An 18137-nucleotide genomic window follows, 5' to 3' on the forward strand; every position below is an offset into this window, starting at 1 on the left:
ATACCACATTAGAGCAAAACTAAAATGCGGTGTCTTGGTTTATCCATAAAGAGTTGATCAAATCAATAGACCATTATGTGCATAGAATATTTACATTACTTTTACGAAATCAATATATCCCTAGAAATGCATATGTTTGTAATATGGGAAATCATGGAGACAAACGGCTCCAACAGCACTTGTCTATATGTGAGCACAAGTCAGCAAAAGCCACTAAAACAATGTGCATTAGTGGTTGTATATTGTTCATCTAATGTGTATAGTCACTCACTTCCCAGACCATATTTCTGTTTGTTTAATTGCTGCACAAAGCTACAATAAACACTCAAATATTTATAATGCAAAACTAAAATTGAAAGAGTGAAAATGTGAACAAGCATGCTTTTCTCATGACAGAAGAGACTGCTTAGGTTCTTTGATGCTGCTAGTTGGCTGTCTGGTTTTTTTTTTGTATGAGTTCACTGAGTTCATGGTATCATCTCAGAAGGACTGTGTCACAACTAAGAAGCTGCTCATCCAAGCCAATCAAGATGGCAGAGGATCCAAAACCCAGAAAATGCCTGGGAATAGACTAAAACATCTGCGATGGAGGTCAGTGCAGGTATCCCTGCACTGGGGAAAGGCTGCTTTGCTAGGTAATTCTGCCATAAAGTGCAAACATGCCACGCGTACTGGTACATAATGGCAAAAAGGTTTTACAGACCCAAAATCTTTTTTCTGCATTTCATTGGGTTGACTCTGCTTTAATGCAATTGCTCACATTTCTTCAATTAAATGTCAAATGAGTCATTTCTGAACTTCATTTTTTCTTTATTATTTAAGGACTAAAGATGAGACTTTTTCAAAAAATGTTTTAGTCATGTAAATATATTTGCAAATAAACATTTCACTTTGAGCTGGTTCAACCAACAGATAGCACTCCAGACTTCACTGACTACAAGTTTTCTTTAATCCTTTACACTCCTGGTTTCCAACCTGCAGCTTGGGCAATTATTGTATGACCCTCTGTAGCCCTACAGATGTAACATTTGTTTCCCCTAGCTAGGTTTTAACACATGGCAGTGATAAAAAAATAAAAATATTCCCTAGACTGGATTCAAATAGGTAAATTGCTAAATTTCTTTCACACCAACTTTCTGCTGTGGTGTCCATATTTTTCATCTGTTTATTTTTTTTCTTCTGACCCTTTATAATGGATCTCGCTTTAAAATCAAATGTGGTAGGCATAATTTTAAGGGGGGCTGTAGAGAACACAAAGATGGAAGCACTGTTTGTAAAGGGGCCCTATTAGCAGTGATTTCTAGCAGTTTCACTTCTAAATTGTAAGCTCTAACAAGCAGGGCCCTCTAGTTCCTCCTGTTTTGAATTGTATTGTAACTGTATTGTCTTCCCTCACATTGTAAAGCGCTGCGCAAACTGTTGGCGCTATATAATTCCTGTATAATAATAATAATAATGTAATGTATCTCCAGTAAGTCTTCCATAATGTGCGGACAACATGCCTCCTGGAGCATGTTCCCAATCCCCAGCAACTCCTATACCATGTCTGCCGTCTCTGACCATCTCCTGTTGCGCGTCCACCTCCACCATCTCTGACAGCGTTTGTAGCTCTACATTCACTAAATAGAATGCACAGCTCCTTAATGATGTTGGAGGCTACACTTGAGATGCCCTATATCAAGAAAGGTGATCAGCACTACTTTACACTCTGCTCTAAGGAGAGTGTCATTTGATCCCTTATTAAGCTGCCACACACAGGCACATAACTTAACTATTGCTGCACACAGATTAATTCTGAGGCCATCATTCACTGTTAACGCATAACTGATGAGCTGTTAAGGTTGTCAAAGCTTCGTCCCCTGAAAAAATTGGATTCTTGACTTACTGTAAAATCCATTTCTCTGATGTTCATTGACGAACACAGCTTAAGATCTTCATAACTGTTGCGTTATACTGCCCCCTACAGGAGTAGGATACTAGGCAGAAAAAGAGTCTGGCTACACCCATGGGAAGTCCAAGGGGGAATAATCCCTCTCTCTGCTATAGGCAGTCAATTTAGTCACTTGCAGAGTCAGAAGAATTACAACTCCACAGAGGGGTGGGTGGTGTGTGTGTCCATCAATAAACATCAGAGAAATGGATTTTACGGTAAGTCAAAAATCCCATTTTCTCTTTCGTTCATTGACAGACGCAGCTTCAGATCTTCATAACTGTTGGAACATCCCAAAAGCAGTGTAAAACATGAGGGGTGGGAACAGCAAAAAAATTCCCAAGTCTAAACAGTAGCCAACCAGGCAACAGGAGCTCAGCCAAAACAACTGGAGCCCACCTGAAAAAAACAATATATCCTCGAAGAGGATCAGGTCCTCTCAACAGCAGCCTGCAAAACCTTGCGGCCAAAAGAAAGAGATTCCAACACATCCAATTTATAAAACTTTGTGATAGTGTGCAGCGACAACCAAGTGGCCGCATTGCAAACCTGCGTCACTGCTGCCTGATGACAGAAAGCCCAGGAGGCACTAAGCGCCCGAGTAGAGTGCACCTTAACACAGAAAGGAGAAACTTGACCCTTGATGGAATAGGCCTGAATCACTATCTGTCTGATCCATCTGGAAATGGAAGCAGAAAACCCTTGAAAAGGCCCATCCGTGAGCATAAAGAGAGAGTCTGACTTCCTGAAAGACTCCATAGCTGCCAGGTACACCCTAATTGCCTGGACCACATCCAAGGCATGCAAGGCAATTTCCTTCGGATGTTTTGGCCTGGGACACAGGGAAGGCAACACAATTTCTTCATTCAAATGAAAATCAGAGACAACCTTTGGAAGGAACTACGTACAGGGGCAAAGAACCACCTTATCTCTGTGAATCACCAGGTAAGGTGAACAACAGGATAACGCCGCCAGTTCCGACACTCTGCGCGCAGAGGTGATAGCCACAAAAAAGGCTATCTTCGGGGACAGCGCAAGCAGGGGATTCTCCCAAAGATTTTTAAAGGAAGGCTTCTGGAGGACCGAAAGCACCAAATTGAGGTCCGAAGGTGGCAACAGCGCCCGCACTGGAGGAACCAAATGTCGGACACCCTGAAGAAAGCACCAGGGAGTTTGTTGCCAAAGGTTGTTGGAAGAAGACCGCCAAAACTGACACCTGGCCCATGATGGTACTCAAGGCCAATTTCTGTTCAACACCCCCGTTGAAGGAAGGTCATGATCTGAGCCACCGAGAAGGAGCGAGGATAAACCCCAAGAGACTCACACCACGCAATGTAAGTCTTCCACGTACAATGGTAGATCCCCTTAGAAGTAGATTTTCTAGCTTTTAACAGTGTGGGAATAACCAACTCAGATAAACCTCTATCCTTCAGCACCTGGCGTTCAAAAGCCAGCGACTGTAAAGCAGGATGGAAGATTAGTCCTTGGGACAGCAGATCCTCCCTGAGAGGAAGTTCCAAGGAACGTCGGTGACCAGCCGCACCAGATTGGCGTACCAAGCAAGGCGAGGCCAGTCCGGAGCCAGTAAAATGACCGGAATCCCTTCTGCCTCAATCCTGTGTAGAAATCTTGGCAGAAGCTTAAGAGGAGAAAAGGTGTAAATCAGACGATACTGACCTCACAGGGCCACCAGCGTGTCTGTGATGTTCACCAGACCGAGCCACAAACCTCTGCACCTTTCTTTTGAACCAAGACCCAAAACAGATCTACCTCAGGGGTGCCCCATCCGAGACACAACTAATGAAACCCCTCCGGATGAAGGGACCACTCCCCTTGGTCCAACGCCTGCCGAATGAGGTAATCCGCCTGCAAGTTTTCCACCTCGGGAATGTGTACGGCATAGAGGGATGGAACAAACCATTCTGCCCACCTTAGAATGCCAGCTACCTGCAGAGCCACCAGGACACTTCTTGTGCCCCCTTGTTGATTGACATAAACCACGGCTGTGGCATTGTCCGATTGAATGCGCACTGGACAACCCTGAAGATGATCCGTCCAATAGTCCAAAAACAGTCCGATCGCTCGGAGTTCCAAGACATTGATCGGTAGTCTGGACTCTTCCAACTCCCAGATTCCCTGAGCAGAATGCTTGCTGTTGACGCCTCCCCAGCCGGATAGGCTGGTATCTGTTGTGACCACTGTCCAATACAAGGAGTGGAAGGATTTCCCCGGCAAAGTGCCGGAGAACAAAGCCACAATATGAGGAACTCCTTTGTTCCCTGATTCAGCAGGATATGATTATCTAGAGACTGCGGAGTCTTGCCCATTTGGCCAGACTCTCCCTTTGCAGGGACCTCGTATTGGAACTGTGCAAACGGAACCGCCTCGAAGGTAGACACCATCAGGCCCAGCACCCGCATGCAATTCCGGAGGGATGAGCATCTGATGGACAGAATCCAGCCAAACTCCCGCAGAGTTCGTATTGTGATCTCCAGGTTTTCCACCAGAACAGAAGGCAACTCCACTCGCAGAAGGAGATAGTCCAAATAGCCCCTTACCGTGATCCCCCGTTGGCGTAGCAAAGCTAGCACAGGGGCTAATACTTTTGTGAAGACCTGAGGAGCAGAGGCGAGACAAAAGGGTAATGCCACAAACTGATAATGCTCCTCTCCCATGGCAAAGTGGAGGAAGCGCTGCTGACTGGCACATATTGAAATGTGAAGGTAAGCATCCTTGACATCGATAGAGGCGAGGAAATCCACCTGACCCCTGATGCAGGGATGCCACCACCGTGCGAATGGACTCCATTCTGAACTTCTGTACCCGCACAAAGCAGTTCAGCGCCTTGAGGTCCAAGATTGGACGCCCTTTACCTTCCTTCCTGGGAACTGTAAACAGGTTTGAGTAAAAATCTTGAAAACGTTCCGAAGTCAGAACCGAGACAATCACCCCTTGATGCATCAGGTCTTGTACCACCCCAAACAGACCCTGTAGGCAGTCCAGGGACAGGCGCAAGTTGGAAGGAAGGAACCTTGCTTGGGGACAAAAGCAAAACTCGATCTTGTAGCCGGCCCGAATTACTTTGTGTCTTGCACTAGGGAAGTCCACGGGTCCAGGAAACCAGCGAAGATGTCCCCCCCCACCCCCGATATGGGTGAGGGCGCACCTTCATACTGAAGGAGCCTTGTTTGTGGGTCTGGAGAATCCTTCAAAGGAGGCCCTGAAAGGCTTCCAGGAGCTTGTCAGTCGATCCCGAGGGACAAAAAAACTTCTTATGAGCCAAAAAGGAAGGCCCATATCTACAACGAGGATCCTTGCCCTTCGTAGCCTGCGGAAAAAAGGTACTCTTCCCCCCTGTGAGACCTTTTATGATGTCATCCAGCGCAGCTCCAAATAGGCGATCTCCTTGAAAGAGAAGATCAGTCAAGGCCTTTTTTGAAGTCTGGTCTGCAGACCAGCATTTGAGCCAAAAGACATGCCGTAGGACCACTGCCAAAACAGAAAGCCAAGCCACTAGGGGAGCCGCATCCAAAGATGCATTACAGATAAACTGCAGCCCCTGGACCAGCTGGTCCGCCAGCTCAGCAAAGGCAGGGGGAGCTGTTCTCCCTCCAGGTCACGGCGTAAAAGCGTTTGCGACATTAGGGCAATGGTGAATACCGGCCTCAGTGCCGAACCACCTAGAGTGTACATATTGCAGGCCAAAGCCTCTGCCTTCCTGTCAGCTGGACCATGAAGGCCAGGGACAATTCAACCAGAATCATGGTTGCCTTGTTTAATCTGGAAACCGGAGGGTCCACCACCGGTGGAAGAGTCCACTTCTTAAGAAGGGACTCCTTATAGGGGTAACGCCTAATAAAGTACTTAGGGACTCCACAGGGACGCTTTTAACAATTCTGTTAAAATAGGTGGGGAAAGGAAACACCTTTGCCGCTCTGGATGGCTTGCAAGTGCCAAAGGGAACCTGCGTCTCGGTCACAGCTGCAGCTGTATCCTCTATCTTCAAGGTCTCACGCACAAATACAATCAGTGCCTTTTTGTGCGTGGTTGTAGACATGGAGGAATCATCCTCATTATCAGAGGATTCCTGGCGCATGGTTGCAGACCCATCAGGGTGACCCACGTCCACGGCGGCCAGATCATATTCAGGATCTGATGAGACAGATGAGGCAGGGGAAGGCGAGGGGTGCTTTTTGCTAGCCCATCGCCCGAAGACCATCTCAACCTGGGACACAAAGGACTCCAGGACCGTCGCCAGTGCATTGATAGATGGTTGGGACCCGGAGGGCCCCGTAGCCTCAGAGAGGGGATCAGGTGGGGAGATGTGCTCCAAATACTCCATGAGTCACCAGGGGGACTCCACAAAAAGTGTAAAACACTGCAAGGGACAACCCCCCCCCCCCCCACGCTGGCAGCACCACTTGGTCGCCAGGCACAAGCATCAAGCGATCCTCAGCACAAAGGGAAAGACCCCACCAGACTCACCACCCAGCAGAAACAGGCACCTGCAGCCACCAGGATAATCTGCTTTCCACGTGAGGTGATCAAGAAGTGAAAGGATACAGGAGTCAGCACCAGGAGATGAAGAGGGGCTCCCACCGCCTAAATCTCCACCCACAGAGCTCCACCGTCATCGTAGCCACTATTTTCAATGCAAACCACCGCCAAAACAGCCGCCGGACTACACAAACATGTCCGCCTTGCATAGAAACACAAAGGCTACAGCAAAATGGCAGCGCCGCGTGGCACAACAAGGCTTACAGGGACCCCGGAGGGAACCCAGGCCTCAAGAACAGACCCAGGAAGGAGGGGGGGTAAGTGTACAATTTTTTAAACTCAGTCTAGTCTTATTGAACTCAGTCTAATCAAAATGCCACATAGGTATTGCTACAATCTCAGCACATAATATAGTATAACTACAGCTTCAGCTTAAACATTCATATTTATGTATGTATGATATATGGTATGTAGTATATGTGGTAGAAATCTGTAAGAGATTTTACAGCATCTCTTTAGATTGACACTGGTGGGATTTTATTAAGATCCGGAAGGGTCAACAACCATCACCCTCTTTAAGCCTGGGCATTTATAGTTACATCCCTGCATACACAGTTCTGCAGCTAGCTGTGTAATGAAAAATAGTTTATATCGGTCAAAAGATATCGAGAGAAGTTCTGCTGTAAATCATTTTCCCATCCTCTGCTGTATCCTAAATCCTCTAGAAGAATCACTGCAGGGACGACAAGAAGCAGTATTAGATATTCAGCAAAATCTGCAAGTAAAAAAACGGCTGAAAATCTTTTTCATAGCACAGTGAGTCAGTGAAACATGAACTGTGGGATGATTACCACAGCAACTGCTTGCTGGAGTAATCCTTCTGCTGAAAGAAAAGGATTGTTTCTATTTACACTGGTGAGAGAACAATGTGTCTGTGCAACAAAGTACAACAGCAACTGGTTATTTTCAGCATGTATCTGTGTGTATACAGAAATGGGAAAGCTGTAGGTTATTATTCACATACTCCCGTTCCACTTTCTCTCTGCTCATGCTTTGGCGCAACTGGATCAGCTTCTGCTCCATTTCCTCATTCTGCATCTCAAGCTGTATTGTTTCCATACGTAGTTCCCTGATATTCCTAAACAGACAACATAGAATAAACGTTACACAGCCATTTAAAGGAATGTAAACTGCCTTTGACTTGTTGAGACAGACCTTCTGCATGCATGGAAACCACAAGTACCGTATTACCTAAGCAGCCACAAGAAACTGGACCTTTAAAGATAGATATCTGCCACTCCTGCTATTAACCACTTCAGCTCCTGAAGATTTACCCCCCTTCATGACCAGGCCATTTTTTGCGATACTGCACTGCGTTACTTTAACTGACAATTGAGCATTCATGCGATGTTGTACCCAAATACAAATTATGTCTTTTTTTCCCACGAATAGAGCTTTTTTTTTTTTTTTTTTAATGGTATTTGATCACCTCTGCGGTTAATTTTTGCGCTATAACCAAAAAAAGACAGACTATTTCCAAAAAAAAACAATATTGATTACATTCTGTTGAAAAACATAGCCAATGAAAAAAGTAAAAAATTTTATTTTTTTCATCAATTTAGGCCAATATGTATTCTGCTACATATTTCTGGTATAAAAAAAATCCCAATAGGTGTATGATTGGTTTGTGCAATCTACATCTACAAACTTTGGGATATATTCCTGGAATTTTTATTTATTTTATTTTTTTTACTAGTAATGGCCAGTAGTAGTAATGATTAACAAAATATAGTGAGACTGCGACATTGCCGCAGACGAATTGGACACTAAGTGACACTTTTGACAGTTTTTTGGGAACCAGTGACACTAATACAGTGATCAGTCCTACTGTTACTATACTAATGACACTGGCTGGGAAGAGGTTAACATTAGGGGCAATCAAAGGGTTAACTGTGTATAGCCAGTGCTTGGTTACTGTGAGGGAGGTGCTTGCAGAAACACAGGATCAATACCTTCCCTACTGACAGAACGGCAATCTGCCTTGTTTAGATAGGCAGAGTACCGTTTTGCTTGTGTCCCGAACGATCGGCGGGTCCGGACCCGCTGGTTAGCTCCCACTGTGTCCAATCAGCAGGTCGCCAGTGGCGTGCGTGCCTCAGACCCAGAAGTGCAGGTTCTGCATCAGCGACTCAATGGGGTTTATTTACTAAAACTGAAGAGTGCAAAATTCGGTGCAGCTGTGCATGGTAGCCAATCAGCTCCTTACTTGTGCCCCTTTCACACAATCGGACCGATCAGGTCCACCTGTCCATTTTTCAGGTGGACCTGATTGGGCCACCCATTCTCCTCTATGGAGAGGCGGATGTCAGCAGAGATGTGTAAGCTGACACCTGTCTATCAGCTCATCCAACAAGATCCGCTTAAAACAGATGGACAGCCATCCGTCCAGACATGCTGTCTGTTTTCATTCAATCTCCCTATAGAGGAGAGCGGGACTCTGACAGGTCCGTCTCTGCACAGTGAGCAGAGACGGACCTGTCATCTGCCTGCTCAGCGGGGATCAACGGAGCGATCCCCGCTAAGCTAGCGGAGTCCTCGGAGCGGGTCTGTCCCATGTGAAAGGGGCCCTAAGCTTTGACAAAAAAAAAAAAGGAAGCCGATTGGCTTTTAGGTGCAGCTGCACCATATTTTGCACTCTCCAGTTTTAGTAAATCAACCCTTCAAGGCTCAGTTTACACTAGTGAGGGCTGTGCATTACGTTTGCATCAAAACCCACAACCACCTGCAGCCGGAATCGCACTGCTCTTGCGAAAGGCACGGGACTGCCATTCATTCTGAATGTCGCCCACACACATTTCAATTGTGGGTACAGTAACCACAGGGAAACCGCATGGTCAAAAAGACCATGCTGTTTCCCTGCAACCGCAATTTTAAAAAGGTGCATGCACCTTTTTTGTGTGTTTCGTGTGGCACAGCAGCCTATTCAAACAAATAGGTTGCCATGCCCGAGCAAATGCGGGACGCGTGGCCTGCACTAGTGTGAATTGAGCCTAAGCAGTAGAGCAAAAATCTAAATTATAGACCAGGATCCTGCACTTTCATAAATAAATTAGCAATGGTGGTTCCTATGTCTTGGTTTTCACAGGTTCCTTCAAAGGGTAGCTGTTAAAATAGAACTATGGGCAAAACTTTTTTTTTTTAATTTTGTATAGAGCAAGGGAAGACTATAACCCCTGTCAGTAAACAGGACAAATAAAGAGGGTGAACGGATACACAAACAGCAATAAAAACTGACATGCGTTCCAATTCCTCTGCATTCTACCTAAAACTAAAAAAAAAAAAAGTTTTGCCTTTAGTTATATTTCAAATCCTAATGACCTGAAGGACATCAGTTAATGTTATGAACATCTGACTGCAGGGCTTCATTGCCCATTGAGAAAGGTAAAGAAAAGAATGAAGTCTATGACTCTCAGGCAGTTAGGTTTGTTAATTTAACCTAGTGGCCGGCAACAAGGTGGCTCTGATTTGATGTATGCACTCTACCTACAAATCCATAATTTATGCAGTACTCCCCTCCTATAGTGGCCAAATATACAGTTCTCACCACCCCCACATTATCCATGTACTGTATACAGCTTTTACCCCCCTTGACTCTAAACATCATTCTCATCAGCACCCTCCCCCCAACAACACCCATATATTCAGCTCCAATTCTTCCCAAAGAAGGATTATATACAGTTTTCTTCCACCAAAGCAGTTCTATATACATCCCCACCACAACAGTCATATATAAAACAGCATAAATAAAACAGCATACATAAGTTATTTACCCTAATTATGTAGAGAAGTTAAAATCATCATTAAAAGTGGACTTTCACCCATTTGTGTGACTCTGCAACCCACCCACTCTCCGCTGCACATTTTTTCTTTTTGTTTACTTACTGTTTTTTTTTTTTTTTCGCCCCCTAATCCTCTAACCCAGGCGAATGAGGTTAGTGCTCCCGGTGCCTCCAGGAATATGTGATGTTTATGTATCCCAGGAGGCACCAGGAACCCAGAACATCACCCCATTCACTAATGCCTCGTACACACGCAACGATTATCGGCCGACCGATCGGCCGTCTTTTGTCCAGTGTTGTTGTGTTGGTTGAAATGTGCTCTAAAACTGCACACGAATTTTCTCGGCCAACAAAAATCTACTTCAGAAGTGATGTCATGTGATGGTTTACTTTCCGTGTGTTTTTTGATCTCTGAGCATGCCCAGTCTTGCTCATCAGATTTTTGTCTGCCGAAATCTGTACTGACTGACGGAAAATCGGCCGTTGTGGTGACGGCCAACAAAAATTTTATAGCCTGCACACCAGATTTTATTCGGCCGAAAAGTCGGAGTCGGTTGTCGAAAGCAGCATACTAACAAGCCGAAAATCGGCCGATCGGACGTTGGCCGAAAATTCACGGCCAACTATCGATGCGTGTGTACGAGGCATAATTGACACATGTAAATTTGCCACTGCCTTAGAAAGTATACTCACAAAGACAAATCTGACTCCAACATGCTTTTAGACCAACTGGTCACATGAACTTTTGCACTATAGAAAATGTACTGTACTAGTTGCTTAGCATACAGAGGTCTTGATAGGTCATTAGCTACTTGTGTTTTAAAAACCATTGGTTCAACAAACAAAATGGTTGCCTTTATTGTACAGGTAAAGCAAGAATTACTAATCACAACACAATTAAATAAAAAAAATAGCAATCATTACATTGACAGAAAATACAATTTATTTTAAACACATCTTGGTTTACTTTATAAAGAAAAAAATACCATGGCTTCCTACAATTTCTCATTTAAGATTACATATTGTTCCTCCTACTGTTAAAATCTGAATAAGCAGTTACTAGTGTATTATATGAGGCATTGCACTTACTTTGTTTTTAATCTGACAGAGTTCCCACTCTTTGCAGGAGGGAGTATAACAAAATCGCTGCTCATGGTTTCAGTAGAAGGCACTTCTTTCACAGCCTAAAAACCGAGCCTGACAAAAGACATGGAAGAATAATGATTGTAGCACTGTGGGTTACTCATAAAAAACAGTATTACAATATATTTGCCGATGCATGATTTGTAGTTAAAGATAAGACAAGCAAATGAAACCTCTCTCTGCTGTCACTCCTGCTGTGTAGAACATTGATATAGCAAAAAGCAGACTCAAGCCATTGTTTTAAACATTAGAGTTTATTTCTGTATTCCTTTTACTTGGCTGCTTCTTGCTTGGGATAAAGGGTGAATAAATTGGTACAGCTTGGTCACTGATCGCATTTAGTCATCCCCTTATCCAACCCCACCAATCAGCAAAGTACAGAGGGATCACAAAAATGGAGGGTACCAAGATATAGTTACTGCAAATATGTTTTCGTTATACTGTGAATAGAGACACTAAACATACAATCTAAAGTATTGAATCAGAGATGATGAATCATTCTGTATGACTAGAGTCCAAGTACCAGTGTGCCATTTTGAAACGACTAGTTAATCATTTTGACATTATCTTGGAAACCCAGTAAAATTTGTTTCCCAATATAATCTAATAAATTGTAGAAGCAATTATCCAAAGGCTTCAGAGTGACTTCATTGAATTTTGATCCAATGACCAAAAAATGGATTTCATCAGAGGTCCATTAATTTTAAAGAACAAAGATTAGATTACAACCAAAAATTTGAAGTTCAACTAAAGTCAATGAAAACGTTAAACACCTATTGCACCAACAACCTATGATTTTTATGGTTTTACCTCCACTTTCCAGTTGTAGCAGTGATCAGTGAGCCTAAATACTGCACACTCCAATAGACACCAGGGTTCTGACCAAGACACCCAGGGTACTTTGTAAACTAACCGACTTGGAATTCTCTCTCTTCCTTTTTTGCTAGCAATCTCACCTCAGCAACGGCCATCTTCCTTGAATAGAGGTGATGATATGAGGAAGCTAAAACAAATTCTCCACAGCTGAAGAATGGAGTTCTGAAGCATGAGGGCATGAAACACAATTCCACTGAGACATTTGTAAAGACATTTTCAAGCAGAGTATCTTAAAACATAATAGCATACAGCAGGGGTGCTCAACCTTTTAAAGAGAGAGGGTCACCTAAGTGATTTAGTAACCGGTCACTGGTCACAATGAACTATGGGCTGATTTTACACAGATGTGCTACGGTTTACTGGTACCACGGGTGCAGCGCATTGCACCTGTGGCTTTCCTGCAGGTTAGCTGTGCTTTGCCATAGACTTCTAATACATCTTGCAGAAAATGCACCAAACCCGCCGGATATGATAGAAGTCTATGGCTAAGTGCAGCAAAGCTGCAGGTGTACTGCGCTCCACCTGTAGATCGGTGTGAAAAGCAGCCTAATAACCCTTTTTTTTTATAAGTGCTAATAGGCCCATTGCAAAAGTGCAGATGTTTAATAGACTGACTTTTTCCTCTTCCAGCTTCTGCAGACATTGCTCTCCAAGCTGCTAGAAGGGTCCCAGAAGAAGTGCACTTGGTATCACGCCTGGGACAGGAGCTGATGCTACAAGGCAAGCATTGGTTTATAGAACACAACTGTAGAAAGGAGACAGACAGCGCACAGCTGACCTCCCGTAATAACGTTTAATAAAGCACATAAAGCATAACAAAATTAGTTCCACTCACATGTCTAAAAGAACTGACAGGCACTTCAGCAAGGGCTATCTCCTCCTCTCCCTTTCGGATGGCCTCCGGTGTACCCTGTACTCAGTAATCTGCCTAGGGCACCGCCATCGCCTCTCCGTCTATGTATAGTCCTCCTTCCAGGTACCTACGAGCGAGTCCACAGTGCGCCTGCGCACAGACCTGCCGGCTAGTCCTGACTGAACGCATGCGCCTCAGTCACGGTCACGGCTACACTGGATCACAGATGAGAGTGTAGAGGAGAACTCACTCTGCTGGAAAGGTTGCCAAGACTACATGTTTCAGAGGAAATCCTCCTTCATCAGGTCCCTACAGTTGTGTTCTATTGTCCAAGTCCACCACCCAGTGGATGTAAGGAGGAGCTGCAACGACCACGCATGACAAGCAACATACCACATTACAGCAGACTGGGGACTGTCTAGTGGATCAGCGCAAGTACTGGTGATATACTGTAGTGTATATGCATTTTGAAGCATTGGTTTATGCAGCTCCTTCTCCCACCACAGCTGCCTGCTTCCTCTGCTTCTAGTGCTAACTCTATGATTTTTGATGCTCTGGGATGGCAGGTTGGCTACCCGTTGATCATGATCTGGGTTCTCCAATCCACGATCCCAGGGCATGGGCATCCGCTTTATTGGTTTGAGGTCGTGGGCCACATCAGAGGGCTCCATGGACCACATGTGTAACACCCCTTGGCATACAGTGATACAGGTCTAAAATACCATAAGGTGAAAAGGTATATGACTTTAGCTGAGGTTTGGGAACTGAAAAAGAACCTCGCTGAGCAGCAGTTTTCATTGTACTATACTGTAGGTGTTTATGATCCTTTGGAGATAAACAGAGTTGAGATAGACAGGCCTACTTCAACACTCAGCAGGGCAAGACCCCTCTCACTAATTGACTCTCTCTCTCTATCGCTCACAATAGGAAAAACACTGATCTCTATTTTTAATGCCCTCAATAAGTATGGAGAAAATAGTTTAATGGAAGTATAAAGAATCTTATTCAATGAAGATTATTTGTACTCACTGTAGATTCCTTTTTCCGAGTTCACTAAGCACAACAACTCCTAAATTACAGACCTATGTTCTATCGAGTGTCTATTCCTTCTGCAGGTGGTTGTATATACCCTACAGGTTTCTAATGGCATTGCTGCATCATCCAATGATCGATGGGGAATATCGCTATGTTTGTAACGTGGGACTACAAAAAGCAAGGCATTAGCATGGCAGTTAGGCAACTAGCATTTCCAGAGGATCAACAATGGCAAATGACAAATTTCTCTCATGACAGTTTGTTTTACCAGTCTTTTGCTCCTTTTTGTTCCTGTATACAAGACTTCATAAACAAATACTGACAACTGCTGCACTTCAGTGGGAAGAAGAGCTGCTCATGGGAAGTACCCAAGAGAACAAGTGCAGCTGTGTCAATGCAGACAGATGCTGCAGCCTTGCTTCAGTTCAGCCCGGAGCAACAAACAGCAAAGTGAAGGCTTCGCTGTCTGCTCTTGTGTGTTGTGCCTCTCAGTTCAGTAAATTCTTTCTGTCCCCAATGTCAAGAAGCACATGGCGTGTGTTATCAGAAAAAACCAAGCACGCCATTTAATATACCTGACTGCGGAACTCAGCTATAAAGTTTCCATGTTATTGCTCAAAATTTCCATTTGTTAATCATTTACTATTTTTATTATCTTTCTTTATTTGCACTTATTTGCACACTGCATCAGTAATAATTCATGTAACCACCTACTAGAAAGCAGTTAATTAATTAGTGAAATACTGTAAAAAAGACTCATACAGAAAATGAAAAGGGCAGGAACTAAGTTCTCATCATGTATGCATTGTTTTGGCACAGTAATCAGCAACCTGAGAAACCAAAAAATTGCCCTTGTTAATGTCAGCTAAGCTGTGATAATGTAGTGTTAACCACTAAATGAACTATTAAAAAAAAAAAATGAAGAAGCGCTAGCAGCTGATTTTATTTATTGTATTTTACAAGCAAAGTTCCTTGCGAAATAACGGCAAAGAAAAAATCCTAGTAAATCATGTATGCATACAAATCTCAAAGCTGCCTTCTCCTTACTTGAAAGGTGAGCTCAAAATAGCTTGCACTGTGGTGTATATGAAACCCCCGAGCATGATGTGGAATAGGACAATTGTCTTGCATTAAAAATACTGATTTTAAATAGTTTGTTTCAAATGCCTATGTTCTTATACAATAGAAAAACTCTGAGGATAGCTTGACACAAGTTACAATGTCAATTTTATCATAAATTAGCAACTCAAAAAATATAAGGTGGCGTGACTATTTTTGCACACAAATACAAAGAACCTTATACATATACAGTATATTTTATATCCCCATAAGGTCCATGTACACAATATAACTATGGACCTGCAAAAGAAGGTGGATACCCCTGCAACCCCGCACCCCACCAAATGCACATACTCATCATTTATAAATGAATAGTTCACTCATACAGTACATGAGTCAGCCCTGGCAGACCTGAAAATCGATTTGTGGAGGCACGCTTTTCAGAGTTGTTTAGGAGGTGGTGGGGAGGCGATATGTCGCCTCTTCACCACCTGTTTTAACAGTGAAAATGCGGCACCACCGAATCCCAACTGCCTGCAATGCACACAGTTGCGGCATGGCTGAATGCAACATACAGTTTAATTTTTGCTGCAGCCACAAAGCCTTACGGCGATGGCACGTGCAACCCTGAGCCGCCGCATCTGCTTGTTCTGGTGGGCAGTCGGAGGAGCAGTAAAACTACAGCTCAACCACCTGTTTTTGCCACCCCCTGGTTGCACAAGTGAATGAGCCCTCAATCTGCACAGTGTCTCTAAATCTATTAGAAACACAATCAGGATTTTTATTTAAGGAAATAAGGCTGATTTAGTAAAAGAGTTGAGAATATAAGTCTTAAAAGAGAAGTATGACTTTTTTTAAAAAAAAAAAAAGAAACATTACACTCACCTAGGTGGATGCAGCATCAATCCGATGTTGCATCTGTCTTCCGCCGGCTCTGTAGTTAGAACTGAGTGATCAGACACTGCTGCTATTCTAATAGAGACTGTTAGAAACTAAAAGGAATAAATCAATTTGAGTTGTACAAAGGATCATGTGAAGTTGTGCAGAAGGATCAAGTGGAGCTGTAAATAGGGAGAAAGTTGTCCCTGGTTTTGTCGTTTTCAAGTTGGGCCTCCCATATTTCGTATCCTCATCCAAGTTAATATCACCCCAATAAAATAACAAAAACAAAGCTCAAGGACTGTTCACTGTGTCTGGATGCAAGTTGAAGATCTTATGTGCCTGGCTGTGCAGCAGTGGGGAACCCTGTCACTTGCAGCCCCAACGGGGGTAGTGCTACACTTAGACGACCAGCTATAGCAGGCTAAGAACTTTTATTAGGACTAGTGTGCACATATTTCAGGATATGTTTTATTTAGCTTGTCATTTTGGCTCCTGTTGTCGGTCTGCTTGCAACACGCTCATTAGAGCGTGTACAGGTGAACCGGCATTGAGGAAAGACTACTGGCGATGAAAACCTTCCTTTAGATGTGTAGACACGTTCGCTCTACATAGACATCTCCGCCAGTGAACACTCCATGTGCGGGTCTGTTTGCCGGTAGAGATCTATGAATTCAAGGATCAAGCAGCAAGGATATGACCACCAGCAGGGGCCCCTGTATAATGTGCAGATTTGTTCGCTCTGCGGGTATATGTTTGCTCTGTGAAGTCAATATCATTTTGATATCTATCTGCCTTTATGAAGGGATATATGCTCATATCTTTCTACTGTGCCTGATCACCATAGTGGAAACAGCATGGCTCTTTCCATGCAGACAGCCTCACATCTATGGAAACAGTAGGATGATCGTATTAGGCATTGTTCTCTAAACCTTGCTGAGTGGGATTCACACTAGCAGTAGTGGCGGGAGTGCATGCACGAGTTTGATTAGAGCAGCGTTCACACACTAGTTTCATTATGTAGTGTTAGGTGCCAATTCCGCTATGGGTTTCATTGTTAACTGCAGTGCGGGGATTTCCATGCACCAACGGTGGGAAGCCGTGCAAGCTGTTCTTCTCGTTCACAATGGCGTACTCCCCCTTTGTATTGTATATTTGAATGTATACAGGTGAGTTGGCTGATTCTATGTGAGTAACTAATGTCATGTGATTGTATATTTGGAACTGATTAATATCCAAAAGTGCACTTATTAGCGCAATTGAGTTATTTGCGCATCAAGCGTACATTAAGATCCAAGACATTACAAATCCTCTCCCCCCAGTCCAAAAGCCCCCCCAATCCCCAAATCCTCACCCCCACAAAAAAATTCCTCTTTCCTCCATCCTCCTCCAAACAGAGATCCCCCTAAATCACCACTGCTAGCGCACACACACACACACACACCAAAATGTCCCTTCATAGAACAATTTGCACCGCCTGCTGCCCCCCCCCCTCCAAATTCCCCCTTTCAACACAAATCCCTTCCCCTCCAATCTCTTCACGGCGCCCTCCCATCTCACATGATGCCACAGTGCCCAGGGCAGCTGCCCCTCCTGCTAATCCCTTGTCCCAGCCCTGCTAGTAGCACACTAGAGGGTGCTACATAAGAATATGCCGGTGTCTTGTTCAATCAAAAAAAAAAAAATAGGATTTTTTACTTTCCTGCCAAAATCCATTTCTTAGAGTAAAGTATAGGGAGCAGGACCTTTCCCTCTGTCTCTGTTTATCCTTATTGCTTGCTAAAAGCTGAGGATAACTGTCATTGGAAGGGGTTATATAGGGTCATTAGAGTTCTGTTTGCCAGTGTTCAATTACCTGAAGTTAGCAATATATAACCCAGTTATTAAAGAAGATGCCGCTGTCCTGTGCTGTACTTCAAGAAACTGATTTTCCATGTAAGTAAAAAATCCTTTTATTTAGTTTTTATTTAGTTTTATTTAGTTTCCAAACTCTATTTCAGTTATTTCTAGCATACTCCTATGAATC

At 43.8% G+C, this 18137-nt stretch overlaps 1 protein-coding gene across 1 annotated transcript in view; it reads right to left on the reverse strand.

Moving 5' to 3' along the window:
• The window catches only part of ZBBX (zinc finger B-box domain containing), a 380683-nt gene that overhangs the window by 312344 nt on the left and 50202 nt on the right, over positions 1 to 18137 (reverse strand). The window contains exons 2-3 of the mRNA XM_082248819.1: positions 11356 to 11463; positions 7452 to 7565 (exon numbers count right to left, since the gene is read on the reverse strand). Coding sequence (XP_082104945.1) covers positions 7452 to 7565; positions 11356 to 11420 — 179 coding nt within the window. The 5' untranslated portion in view covers positions 11421 to 11463. The remainder of the gene's footprint in view (positions 1 to 7451; positions 7566 to 11355; positions 11464 to 18137) is intronic.

The sequence above is a fragment of the Pelophylax lessonae genome (genome assembly GCF_965119305.1).
Source record: "Pelophylax lessonae genome assembly, chromosome: 3".
Lineage (NCBI taxonomy): Eukaryota > Metazoa > Chordata > Amphibia > Anura > Ranidae > Pelophylax > Pelophylax lessonae.